This window comes from Protomyctophum bolini (assembly GCF_963924005.1).
Source record: "Protomyctophum bolini genome assembly, chromosome: 16".
Lineage (NCBI taxonomy): Eukaryota > Metazoa > Chordata > Actinopteri > Myctophiformes > Myctophidae > Protomyctophum > Protomyctophum bolini.
In genome coordinates this window covers 27,482,137-27,496,900 of record NC_137877.1, presented here as the reverse complement: position 1 = coordinate 27,496,900, position 14,764 = coordinate 27,482,137, and the positions used below count along the sequence as shown (strand labels likewise).

The 14,764-nt window shown below is 42.4% G+C and overlaps 1 protein-coding gene across 1 annotated transcript in view; it reads left to right on the top strand.

Annotated features, from left to right (window-relative positions):
- Positions 1-2,779: 2,779 nt before the first annotated feature.
- tmem198aa (transmembrane protein 198aa) overlaps positions 2,780-14,764 on the top strand; it is a gene marked incomplete at both ends in the record, with an annotated part of 18,186 nt that continues 6,201 nt past the window's right edge. The window contains 4 exons of the mRNA XM_080785788.1: positions 2,780-2,951; positions 8,777-9,015; positions 10,000-10,218; positions 11,880-12,003. Coding sequence (XP_080641914.1) covers positions 2,780-2,951; positions 8,777-9,015; positions 10,000-10,218; positions 11,880-12,003 — 754 coding nt within the window. The remainder of the gene's footprint in view (positions 2,952-8,776; positions 9,016-9,999; positions 10,219-11,879; positions 12,004-14,764) is intronic.

Below are 14,764 nucleotides of genomic sequence, written 5' to 3'. Positions count from 1 at the left end.
CCTAAGCTTTATGCCTTCATTTTCTCCAATGCACCATGGAGAAAGACAGCGCTCAAACTATAGTGAAAGGAATATTGTACTCGTCTCTTATCTCTCATCCGTGTTCTGAATGAAGACCATAGCATAGATATAACATATAATGGGGAAATAATTAATTGGTTAATGTTTACCTGTCAGGAATGAGTTACGGAGTAGGACCCAAAAGCAGGCAACCAGATGCAGAGTAGATTATCTTCAAGGTTGTGAAGTTGCCCGAGGGCCAAGGCTCCAAAAACAGTCAGCGATGCTTTTTGGTGGTTTTTATTACTCAAAACCTCCAGCTCCAGTGTAGATATTCACAAAAGAAAAATCAAACAGCAAAAATAATACTGGCCAAAATACAAAACAAAGAACTCAAAAATACTTAATGTACAACGTAGGAAAAAGGAAAAATAACAAACTACACTACGTAGGCTATGCCCATGACATGGGCCCCAGCAGCTCTCTCACAGGGCTGTCAGCATGATGCCTGCCCCAGCATAACTGACTAGCTCTGCCTGCAGTCTCCTCTTTATAGGAGAGGATCCTACCACCCACAGCGAAGCAATTAAATATAAACAGTAGATCTACAAGCTCACAGTTATCAGCTGAACCTGAATAGGTAACCCCACACCTAGATGTTCTATTTTAGATTATACATCATATGGGGTTACATTCATTTCCCCCGATAATAGACATACTTTACACTTGACATTGTGGAACACCCCTACTCCTCAACAGTACTTGGCACCTTCCCCCCTTCTTAAAGTGCCAGCACTGGAAAGGCCATACAAACACTGAGGTTGCAATAAACACAGGTTAATAAACGTAATGTTTTCCCTTTGTGTATCATTTCATTTGTACATCCTGTAAATGCATACATCAACAGTATTGACATTATATGATATGATTATATGGACCTGTCTGCCCCACTACCCACAGTCTGTGTGGTGTGTGCGTGCGTGCAATGTCCTTAATCAGTGTGTGTGTGTGTGTGTGTGTGTGTGTGTGTGTGTGTGTGTGTGTGTGTGTGTGTGTGTGTGTGTGTATAGGGCACGGGCTGCCCCGTGACAAAGGTGTTTATTTAACTATAAATCAGGGGTATTCCAAAAGGCAAAACATACAAAACTCACTCGAGAAAGGTCTACAGATCAACAAGGGCACACTGCAAATAAAGGGCTTAAAATAGACAGGGGTAACAGGACACAGGTGAACTCAAAATACAATCAAACACAGACTAGGATACAATAATCAGGTAGGTAAGACAGAACAGGAAACAAGAGGAGGCAGGAAAGCACAGAACAATACTACAAAACAAGGCACAACCAAAACAACAACAGAGTAACAGTAAACCAAAACCAAACACCACAAGGCCAAATACAGAACATACAGAATAAGTCCAAAACCTAATTAGGTTCAAAGTGTTCAAAGGAAACACACATGACAAGCACTTTCTTTAACATTCAAGGCATTACATTCAAGGTATTACAGAACAAAAAAAATGGTCATGTCATAATAAGAGTTCAGGGATCGGAGCCAAGAGTCACGGCTCAAATACAAAGGCAGAGGAGTGGGGCGTGACATACCTTATTGCTCCAGAGGGAATTTAAAAGATTATCCGACATTATTAATATTATTATTATTATTATCTTCAGCCTTCTTATACCAATGCAATACCTACCCACTGGAAATGTTTAATTTTAGCTCAGGCTACATTTTTAGCATAATTTCACTTTTTTTTTGTTTCTTTTCCTTTTATTTTTAATTGCTATGATTAAAAACAATTTCCTTTTTTCCAGTATAGCCTAAAATGTTTATCCCGTGTACTGTAATGCATTGTCAGCATTACATACCCGGTACTTAGAGAATGAACAATCAATAATCACTAAGTGTCGCTTCCTGTCCTGATGAGAGTGTTTGTGGTAATGTTTATCCTGGCAGGCGATGTGCTCAGATGAAACAGTGAAACAACTGAAATGGCACTTTGCTTTCATGCTATATGCCTAACCACATTAGCCATGGTGTTATTCTTTTTTTAAACATGAAAAAAACATATATGACAAAAAAAAAATCGCCTCCTGGAGAATCATGCCTATAAAACCATTGATTCTGTGGAAAATACTAATACCGGTAATAATAATTACAACCGTATATCATTATAATAAAATATTAAATTATAATTATTTTCACAGAATCAAAGGTTTTAAGTCATGAATTACCAGGATCCTGGATGGCTTGATTCTAGGCTTAAAACAATTGATATAAATATGTTTGTAAAAAAATGTCAGTGGAACAAAAAAAATAACACACTGCTACTCCCTATTGCCATTTAACGCCACTGGACATGCACTGTCAAGCCGGTGGCAAACAATGTAAGCCTTTTACATACACAGTGGATAAGAGAGGTCATTTTGCACATTTTCTTTTCCGACATCTTCTAATATGCAGTAATGGCAGCTACTTTATGTGATGAGAGTGGTTGTGTTGTGATGTATGCCATTATTACAGTCCTCGCTAAATGCACCGTCGGCAATTATAGCTGAGTACTATAGAGCAAACAATCAATAACTCGTTTTGTTTTCTCTTTCTCCATTACTCCCCTCTCCCCTCCACCTTCTTTATCGCCATCCCTCTCTTTCTCAGGTGGACACCTCTCAATGGACAAGTCACTCTGAGCCAACCGACCCATCTCACCTACTCGTCCGTACCCCTTCTCAACCCCCCCCCCCTCCCCCACCCCTCCCCCTCCACATCGGTCACCATGACGTCAACCGCTCAGCTGTTGCCGTTCAAGTTTGGCCCGCCCCCAGGCCTGCTGGGCGGGGCCGAGGGGGGGCTGAGGTGTGACCAGGAGATTGAGCGGCGCTATGAGATCGTCCCGTCCGTGGTCTGTTCCATGTGCTGCCTCTTTGGGGTCATCTACTGCTTCTTCGGTGAGTCCACGGTGCGGTGCATCTGCGGTTTGCAACATCGTGAGAATGTAACCCATTATAAGACCTGGAACGGATCTGTGTCACCTTAGCTTTTAAGCACTTTAACCATTATTTGAAACTTTAGCTGTTGAAAAATAGCCGATTGTAGAGCGGCACCATTAAGTAGGCTACTGCACACTCTAGGAGCTTGTAGATCTGCTTTTTGATCTTCTTTGAATACAGTATATTCTTTCACAGAGAACATTTCTAACAACATTTCTGCGGCCGAATACATATCATTTGGGGGACCTTGACATGAAAAAGGTTGAGCACCACTGATATAGAAACAGGTTTTTCAGAAAACAGTCAGGATTTAGAAGACATTTGTTAATGTCCAACTTCCACAAGGAAACCTCTGTATACTGCTAAGTTGATCTGAAAATAGATCTATAAGCTCACAATGCATCCCATTGAACACTGCCTTGATCTGCAACCGGTGTAGCTTTTTTTCTTTCAAATACGCATTGTAACGCATCATTTAACCAATGCTGTTGACAAGTACACAATAGTCATCGAACTGTGTCAAAGATACGTTATGCACAGAAACGCATCTTCCAGAGGCATTAGGTATCTGTGTAAATTGCAAAGTTGTACTGTGAATGTGAAGTGAAAATGAATGGATGCAATTTACAGAGACGACAGGGGATGTGTATTGTCGCGCTTCTTAACTCAACACGACTCCAGTAACAAATTAGTCTCTTAGTCCCCAAACAGTGTATAAGTCTGTATACTGTAAGTATACTTTTTACTTGGGAACCCACTAGTAATTGGCACACAGACAGTTATAGATCCATAGATGAATAAAGTTTAGTCCTCTCCTATCAAAGGCTATCATCATCTCATTTCATTTCGCTTATCACTTGTTGAGATTGAGAGAAAAAGAAAGGGATTTATTTGGCACTTTGGAGCTGATCTTGCCGTTTTGTCATGAGATGTTTGTTTTTTGTTCCGCCACCAAATCCTTTTTAGACATACTACTGATACTGTTTTATGAGTCAGTAAATTTCCCCATATCGCCAGAAAGACGTCCTGAGAGCTGTCATTCGATCGTTCCATCCTTCTCACTTCATTTTTCATCGTAGGGCTATGCATTAGTGCGATTAGGTGTTGGGAAGAAAACAAATCACCTAAATTCAGCAGCGTTCCCCTTTTGATAAATGGTAAATGGTGCATTTATATAGTGCCTTTATTCAAGGCGCATAGATTGTGCTTTACATTCACACACACATTCACACACCGATGCCGGAGGAAACCATGCAAGGCACCAACCTGCACATCGGGAGCAATTAGGGGTTCAGAGTCTTGCTCAAGGACACATCAGCCCTCTGTAACAACTCCCCAACACTGAATCTGTTTCATCATTTCGAATGTCTAAAGAAATAGGCTACTGAGTGAAGCGGACTGTCTTGCAAGAAGAAAAAGAGAAAGAAAGACACACATCCAATCTATTGCTGTTACTTCAGTGAGCGAGACACAGAAAGTTCTAACACACTTTCCACTTAATGACTGCAGCCGGCAGGGTTTGGGGGAATGAGGCACATAGAGACAAAGACTCGTCTGGGGTGAGGAAATATTCTCCTGTTGCGTCTGGAGACTCTGGACCTGGTTGCACTAGATGCATATAGTAAACTACAGTATATATAACTAGTATTAATTTACCACTTAATTTACCAGTGAGAGAACCTGACAGGTCCATTTTTTATTGTATGTACCGTAAGTAAGGATATACACAAGTGACTTACTAAAAGCTTAGAAAGTAATAACTACCATGAGTAGTTATGATCTTAATGACTTTATACATAAAGTCATTACTTTACGACTAATCAATACATAATTAAAGTAATCACTATGGGTGCAACACTCTGAATTGTAAAGTTACAGCTGATACATTTTTATATCCACTTTATATCCACCAAACTAGAAAATGTGCTCCTCGGAGCATTAGGTCTCCACCAGGTCAGGTATAGGTTATTGTGGGCCAGCAATGTTTGGAATTCGCCAATCAGGATGGGATATGAAAAATCAGACGGATCCATCTTGATCACTTGACTATAGAGATAATGTATGCCGATTTGCGTGATATGTTTAGACAACATTTTTAGGAGCAATACCGTATAATGTGAAAAGGGTGGCATTTGTTCCTCAAGATAGTGCGAATGTGCGTGCAAAGGCTCATGTAAAAATGTGGGGCATCCAGGGAGTGTGTGTGCACATTCACTGCCATCATGCCAAATTGCCAATTGTGCCGGAGATTAGTTGTTCACACGGACACACGCACATGGACGGACAGACGGACGGGCGGGCGGACGGATGGGCTGACACTGCTACAGTCACTGCTACCCTACTGGGCAGGGTGCAAAATATAGTCTCGGCCATGCCTTCGGCCTGGAGGAGACAACCACTAGAATAACGAAATCGCATGTGTGATAGCATGCTGTTCTGCTAATGAGTACAATTCCGTTAACACCTACCTCAGGGCTGCCCTGGTGGTGGTGGTGGTTGGGGAGTGGGGTTTATTCACCGGCAGTTGGTATTCTGTTGTTGCAAATTAATATTTATGCAGCCACTTGTAGTTTAGTAATGAGTAAGTCAAGCCATACAAAGCTGGTGTCAAATGTTACGAGTCAGCCATGTTTGGAGGTTTGGACTTGTGCACAGCTGGTCCCACAGGGTTAATACGAGCTGTGAAGAGCAAACTGCTTCGAGCTGATATTTCACTGCCAATTTACTGCCATGTATTTAATGAGAAAACAACAAAAACAGACGAGCGCCTTAAAAAACGCAGCAGCAGAGCAAAAACCAATCATGTCACTGCACATCAAAAAAGTGGAATCATTTGAGTTTAAACATCATCACAATAATAGTTCCTGTTTCTCTCTGCCTCTCTCTCTCTCTCTCTCCCTCCATCTCTCTCTGTCTTAATTTGTTCTCTGGTGTTCTCTCATTCTCTCTGTCAGTTTGTGCTCTGCAGGGATATTGCATATTGCGTGAGAGATGTGAGACATGTCAAATCTATGTGACCAATTAAATTGCTGTGGGCAGGAAGTGGAACATATACTACTTTGTGATCTGTGGACAATTCAAAGTCACGTTTGCTTTTGTGATTTGACAAAGAGTTATGGTTTTCCACTCTGGTGCTTGAGTCTGTCAACCTGTAAAACAGAGTGTGTTTTAGCTTGCTCTCAGCATCTAAAATGTCCTGCTTAGCAGCTGTTATTTACATAAACTGTAATACGACCAGAGCTACAGTATTTGATTTGTGTAGGAACTAGGATGGGTCGCTGCTGGGTTGGGAGGTGAGGGAGCTTGTGTATAGCAGTAGAGGAAGGGGAGACAGGGGAAACGAGGAACAGGGCCTGGAGGAACGACGAGGAAAGTAATAAGCAATGAAAGAAGGGATAAGGATAAGGATGGAGCAGATGAGTGGATCGGGAATTAGCAAAATAGCAAGGGGTTGGAAGAGAGGCAAGGGATTATGGACAATGGCGAGGGGTGAGGGCATATATATACGCAGTGGCTGGACTGGGAGAATGGGGGGGATAAGAGAGGGATGGAAGAGGGCTGGGGCTACTGGGAGAATAAGGATAGGGGTGGAATAAATACAGTGAGGTGCGCAAGGATGGTGACTAAGCGAAGAACACGTACGACGTGCAAGGGAAAAAGACAGGTAAAAAATTTCATTCCAACCATTGATAGATCCAATGAGAAGCAATTAAAAAACATAAAAAAAACGATTACAGTATACAATTTTGAAATGTTCCATTGAAAACAATTCAACCGCCTCCTGCAGCAAATCCAAAATAAACAAAACACATGGAAACTCTCCGACTAAAGCTTTTCTTTTTGGCTGCACAAGAAGAACAGGCTAGAGGAGGACTACTGAAGGGAGGTGCAGAACAGACCAGGGACAGACCAACTCGGAAGATTGGAAATGAAGGAGGCCTGAAAGGATTTACAGAATTGGCGTGAGATCGGTCGTGGAAGGATGGATGACAGGAAGAGGTTGAGGAAGAGGACTGGGTATTGCAGGGCACAGCTGTGCAACGCCTGATTACACAAAGATAACGGTCTGATGTTGAGCCCTCTAGAGAGACATACAGTATAGATACAGAGAGAGAGAGAGAGAGAGAGAGAGAGAGAGAGAGAGAGATAGATAGAGAAACAGACAGAGAGAAAGACAGAGAGACAGACAGACAGACAGACAGACAGACAGACAGACAGACAGACAGACAGACAGACAGACAGACAGACAGACAGCAGCGATAACTGCGAAACAAACTGTAGAGCGATTTACACACAGTATAGTCCATAGGTTTCTGTTTCTTATCCTCTCAGTAGGCATACTAAGTGGGTTTTCGTTGGCTGTGCCATGCAGTAACATTAGGCAGCGTGCTATCGATGGGTTTAGACAGGCTTAACCGAGTTCCTTTGTTAAGCCACATTTGATCTCTGCCCATATTACCCATAATCAATACCCAGTGTCAATGTGTGCAGGAGAAAGGGGAAGGGGGGGGGGGGGGGGGAGTGAAAGCTGATGGTATCTCAGCTCCAATACAAATCATTGTGTACTGTGTGTGTGTGTGTGTGTGTGTGTGTGTGTGTGTGTGTGTGTGTGTGTGTGTGTGTGTGTGTGTGTGTGTGTGCGTGCATAAGCATGCGCATGCGTGCACGGATTGCTCCCGTGCGCGTGGCATAATATTTGAAATGAAATGGAATGATTCATAAAGTTGCTTCGCTGCACGGTGATTATATCAGACTCATCTCACTGTTTGTGTGGCCTGTCTATCTGTATTATAAGCCTCTCTGTTTCTGATTGCCATGGTTCAAGATTTTTTTTGATTTGGGGTTAGTAGTTCATTTTAATCAATTGGTTTTCATTTGACTTCCTTTCCATTCCGTTGAGCATGTGTTAGAGAGGAGCACTATACTCTCACACAGAGGGTGAGTGATGCTGCTGTGACTGTTGTTCCCAAAATGTCCTCATTCTGCCAAACAAGCTCAGTGGAAGCTGGTTGGATGTAGGCTAACAGCTCAGTGGAAGCTGGTTGGATGTAGGCTAACAGCTCAGTGGAAGCTGGTTGGATGTAGGCTAACAGCTCAGTGGAAGCTGGTTGGATGTAGGCTAACAGCTCAGTGGAAGCTGGTTGGATGTAGGCTAACAGCTCAGTGGAAGCTGGTTGGATGTAGGCTAACAGCTCAGTGGAAGCTGGTTGGATGTAGGCTAACAGCTCAGTGGAAGCTGGTTGGATGTAGGCTAACAGCTCAGTGGAAGCTGGTTGGATGTAGGCTAACAGCTCAGTGGAAGCTGGTTGGATGTAGGCTAACAGCTCAGTGGAAGCTGGTTGGATGTAGGCTAACAGCTCAGTGGAAGCTGGTTGGATGTAGGCTAACAGCTCAGTGGAAGCTGGTTGGATGTAGGCTAACAGCTCAGTGGAAGCTGGTTGGATATAGGCCTACTGTAAAAGCCATGCTTCTCAAACCTTTTCATTGTCAAGGACCCACAAATTAATATGTATTTGGCCACCGCAGTCCCCCATTTAAGAATAATTTGTGCCTGTAGAAAGTTAATTTCTCCAACACACCTGTCCGTCTCCATAGATCTGCAAAATGACTTTGTCAAAAAACATTATGTAAAAAACTAAAAGTAGAAATATGGAGATCATTGCTGTATGTTAAAGGCACTTAACGTGTGTGTGTGTGTGTGTGTGTGTGTGTGTGTGTGTGTGTGTGTGTGTGTGTGTGTGTGACTGACTGTGTGTGTTTTCATCTCCTCCGCCGGGCTCCAGGATACCGATGCTTCAAGGCGGTGATGTTCCTGACGGGCCTGATGTTCGGCTCGGTGGTCATCTTCATGCTGTGCTACAAGGAGAGGGTGATGGACACGCAGCTGAGCGTGGAGGCGTCCGTGGGCATCGGCCTGGGCATCGGCACCCTGTGTGGTCTGGTCACCATGCTGGTCCGTAGCGTGGGCCTGTTCATGGTCGGACTGCTGCTGGGGCTGCTGCTCGGAGTGTCTTCGCTGATTGTGAGTATATAAAGACATTGACATAAAGATTACTCATTGTGCTCAAAAGTACTCATAGATCTGCTATTTTCAAATGGCCGAAATGTATACAGCGTTGAAGTGGTTAATGTATGTTTAGTAATAATCAACAATTATAATCAAAATCTACAAAGTAACTATAGTATAACTAAAGTTTTCAAATAAATGTAGTGGAGTAAAAGTACAACATCAGTATTTAAAGCATCTGTGTTTGAAAACCCAACACTCCACTGTTTATTCCGGTTGGGAGAACTCTGAACTTTCCCCGGCTCCACCCCCCAGCTATAGGCTCCACCCCTCAGCTATATTGACGCCCCTGTTGACAAAAGTTGGTGTCGGTGTATGCTCTGCAGACAGCAGCAAACATTGAAGAACCAACTTTCCAAATAAACATTCACAAAAATGTCACAAAAAGCGTCACAGAAAGTTAGAACAACTGAACTCAACAGAACAACTTACGACATTGCGTCAAAATTGCTTCCAGTGGGTAAGATGTGTTTCAGGTCTCCCTCGCTCAAGCTCTGACCAGGTCTGCCTTCTCTGTGCACTGCTGCATGCAAAATGGCACTAACAGGAAGTGACTCCCATTAAATACAAAGTCTTCAAAAATAAAAGCACTGGTGCACACCTTCACAATAAAGTACTCACAAACTTTTGTACTGAAAACAGAAATAAACATGTTGCATATAATTATTTCAAGAAACATATTTGCCTTAAAGGCAACACATTGTTTATATCAATGCTACATGCAAATGACACATTGAGTCATCTGCTTGCATTATCAAATGAATGTCAAGAAAAAAAGGCTCTTTTTTCTTTGTACCATATTCTACTTTCCCCACCTCCTTCTCCCTTTCTACCTCACTCGCTCACATACTTTAGTGACAAAAAAGTGAATACATGTTGAATCCCAAATTAACAATATTTCTCTCTCTTTCTCTCCCTCTCCTCTCCTCTTTCTCCAAGGTGATGGAGGAGTTCTACCATCCCAAGACGGTGTGGGTTCCGCTGGGCATTCTGCTGGGTTCCGGCACGCTATTCGCTGTCCTCACCCTCCAGTGGCAACGCCTCTTTGTCACCCTGTCCACGGCCACCTTCGGCTCAGCCATCATCACTGTCACCGTGGACTATTTCATTGAGCTGTTCGCCTTGGTCCACTACGTTTACGAGAGGCTCAAAGTAAGTGTGTGTGTGCGACGTGCGTACATGGGTACGTGCGCATGTACTTGTGTGTGAAAATACAGAACCCTTCGTCTGTATGTGTGGGTATTCTTTCGACCCAAACTCAATTACCTTTACAGCACGTATCTCTTTATTGAGTTGTTACGCTCTGTGCACTATACGACTCAAGTTAGATTGAGTGTGTGTGTGTGTGTGTGTGTGTGTGTGTGTGTGTGTGTGTGTGTGTGTGTCTGCGTGTGTGCGTGCGTTGAGGGGTAGTGGCATTGGGAGAAAGTGAGTGTTAATTAGATTGACTACTTTATTGAACTGTTCTCATCAGTGAATTATTGTGTACAAAAGGCAAGGAACTATGCAGTGTGAGAGACTAAAGCTTGATTTACACACACTGTAGTTGTGCACCGCAGATAGTAGCTCTTCTAGCTCACAATGTGCAGCCGTGCAATGCGGTGTGTACTTATAGATCTGCTATTTTTGGTACATTCACAAGATTGCGTGCAACTAAGTGTAGCGGACCCAGCTGGCCTTTTAAGGATGAAGTCTGACTGATGAGTTTCATTGCCACTTTATTCGAAATTCAACGTAGAACTGGGACAGAAATCAAAATACAATAATAGTCATAATTTCACTACAATAATCCATTAAACATTTCAAATCTCAGGTACATATACATTTTCCATACATCACTAAAGTATATTACACAATACATAAACAGCCTTCTGCATACAATATTATATTTTGCAACAATAACAGTGCAAGCAAATCAGTTAAATACCTTTTTTCCGTTTCCAGCTAGGTGCTAACTTCTGTGTGTGTGGCATCTGTTTGTTCCATGGTTAGTTGGCATTTGACCGTTCCTGTGGCCTTCCTTTCCCTAGCCATCCACAACCAACAAACTTTAGCCACACCATTTGTGTGCTGTCTGTTTCAAGCCTTCTCTCTACTGAGGCAGCATTTCCTTGTTTTTAACCCTAGTGCCACAGCTGCTGGTCCCAATCATCTGATTCTCATCAGCTGCGATCAGTTGTTGGCACAATGTCTTCAAATGAATAGACTTCCTGTTCAATGCCTCACAACACTGTGAATATATACTAAACAATAAAAGTATTACCTGTGGATCCATTACACTAAGTACATCAAGCCCTTAAGTGACTGAGTTAATTACTACTAACTTCTCAGTGGTGCTTAGCTGACGTTGAATGTTCTGTTTTGGTCAAATGATTGATTTTGCATGTGATAAAAAGGTGTGCATTCGGAAATGCGCACCGGGAGTGCACTGCATGTGCACTCACCTATTAGTTTGTATTGGCAGTGACCTCAGTGTGCCTATATCTGAACACACCCAATATGCTATACTGTAGTATGGCAGCTGTTATTGTAAAATAAACCCCTTCAAGGTATTTATCTAAGCAAGGTATGAGTTGGTGAACAGGAAGGTGGTTTTCTGCTGAACGTACGTACCAAAATGTTTGACATATATAGTATTCAATCAATCAATCAATCAATCAATCAATTTCAGATTCAGATTAATTTCAACATTCAAATCAATGCAAAGTTGAGAAAGCATGCATGTGTTTGGTGTTTACAATAACCTTTAACATACTCATTAGAATTTAATAAAAAACTAAAATATAAAATAAAACGTCATTGTAACTCATTTCTCCTAGGTGGCGCAAAAGAGGCCGTTGTGTTGGTTCACCTGGGTCATCCTGGGGGTGTGGCCTGTGCTCGCCCTCCTCGGGGTGCTCATCCAATGGAAGGTCACCGCAGAGGGTTACTCTCACACGGAAGGTGAGTGATGCAGCTGTGCAAGGTTATTTTGACTTCATGTTCAGTTTTTATTTTGTAGAAAGGCTATTTTCACTAAAACTATGTTTTTAGTAGTATGTTAGTTTTCGTGAACGATAATAACCCTACTGCTGTGGGCCGCCCTCCGTCTGCCAAACGAGCCTTTGTTAATCTGCTCTGAGGAAGGCTGTTGCCGAAAGCGTTCTCAATAAAATATGAGAAATTGCATCTGAGCCAGTCTTGTCTCTTTTATTTTGGAGGGCCCCCTTTTTCCGCTTTGGTGGTTCATGAGTTGAGCCTTGGAAGCTGGTTGAATATAGGCTAACAGCTCCGTGGCAGGAACTAGAATGCTGACACTGATCAGAGAATCCTCTTTTCATCAGGCACAGACGCGGGGCTTGTTTCTTGACATCGTTCCATTTTCCATGTCTCTGCCTCCCTCTTCCTTTGTACCTCTGCTGATGTTGCAGACTGGAAGCCCACTCTTGATGTTTCAATACTGTCAAATTTCTTGTCAGGCTCAAAAGTTTTGATCAGAGCATAAGTGGAGAGAAGTCAACAATCGATGAATCTTGTTGGGCCTTGCTCTGCCTTGTTAGGCTTTGCAAGGACGCATGTGCACAATATCACATGTGTGGGCAGTGGGCACGCACACACACACACACACACACACACACATTACACAAACATTACAGAAAGATGGACATAAATATCAGTGTTAATTTAATTCTTTTTTTTTTTAAATAACTTTTTATTGAATTTTTACGTTTTCACATACAGTAGATAAATCATGAAAGGTATAAATTATATGCACAATACAATAAAACAGACAATAAAATAAAATGGCGAGCAGCACATACCGTACACAATACAGACAGTATTCATTAGGAAAGAATATATATATATATATATATATATATATATAAATACAAATATATACAAACATACATACAGTACACAGGATAACACAACACACATGGGCATCAAAAGACAAATTGCAATAGTACAGCTGGGGCTCTCCAATCCACTGAATCACTTCCTTTATAAATCACCGTAGATAGATCCCTGGGCAAATAATCTATCAGCGGCTGCCATATATTCATAAAGTTATTTTCTCTCTCTTTTAATTTGACACTGAGCCTTTCCATTGGAAGTACTCTAAATATTTCTCTATACCACTGAGTCACTGATGGATGTTTTTCGTGAATCCAATTGAACAAAATGCATTTTCTAGCTACGCAGAGAAGCTTATCAAGTAGCTTAGCCCTTCTAGGATCTAGTACCCCAAGTTATATAATAGCTAAATAGCTATAAAATAGCTATTTGCACAAATTTGTGTTGACATTGGCAAATACTAAAAGCCTGAGGGAATTTTGACATCACAGTGAAATTTGATCTCAAATCAAGCGTTGAAACATTGGTGTTAGAAATGCACAACTATTCACAAACTATCTGCGGAAAACACAGAATAAGCCACAATTTCAAGTGATTTGGCCAGATGTCACCCACAAATGAAAATGTCCTTACATCTGCACCACAACGAAGACTTTAGAAAATAAATTAAATAAATAAAACTCCATGAAGCCTGTGAAACCGGAGCATCTGCTGCTGTGTGTGTGTGTGTGTGTGTGTGTGTGTGTGTGTGTGTGTGTGTGTGTGTGTGTGTGTGTGTGTGTGTGTGTGTGTGTGTGTGTGTGTGTGTGTGCGTGCACTATACTGTAGCTGACACCATGCAGCCTTGTCAGTGGTCTCATGTTGTATTTACAGAAACAGGCATAGTCTGTTCTGTGAGAAAGTACAACACGTATGACACACACACACACACACACACACACACACACACACACACACACACACACGCTGTATGGGAGCATCTTGCCATCAGCTGTTGGAGAAAGTGTAAATAACAAACAAAATATGAGTTGCATCCAGTGTCAAACGTGAAGCTGCTGCTTTCTCTCCCTGTCTCTCTCTCTCATACGCACACAAGCCCACACACACACTCGCTCACCCATTGGATGTCTAGCAGAGTGTGTCACAGGTTGTTCCACTGTGCCTACGGACGAGTCACACACAGCAGTCTGTTTTAACAGGATAAAACGGCCAGCTGCTACAGCATGCAGTCAAAGCATATGGGGAGGGACGGATACAACGGAATCCTTTTGGATATCACTGTGAAAGATGAAAGCGTGTGTGTGTGTGTGTGTGTGTGTGTGTGTGTGTGTGTGTGTGTGTGTGTGTGTGTGTGTGTGTGTGTGTGTGTGTGTGTGTGCGCGCGTGTGCCTGAATGTGTGTGTGAGAGAGAGAGAGAGAGAGAGAGAGAGAGAGAGAGAACATGTACATGTTATGTCCGTTGCCATAGATACATGGTGCGGTGCCTCTCTCTCTCTGCGTTAAAATAAGGCTTTTGATTGAGGAGCAGAGAGGAGGTGCACTGGGCAAAGACCTCCTCATTAAGAAAGGGTGTGTTCTTCTGGGAGAGCAGGTGTCAAAGCCGTGAACTTAACCCCGCTATATCCTCAGTGAAACGTCCATTTATCCAGCCCGAGGCTGAAGCAACAAAGGGCATCTTTCACCAGTCATCCAAAGTCGGTGTTGATGCTTGATGCACATACAGTAGTACTGTAAAACAGCGGTTCTCAAGAACAGTTTAATTTCGGCTAGCTAGACGTTAACCCATTGAGAAGAACCCAATAAGAATGACTATTCAGAGCAATCTCTTCACATTATACTCAGTGGTGGAAAAAGTACCCACAATGTTAAG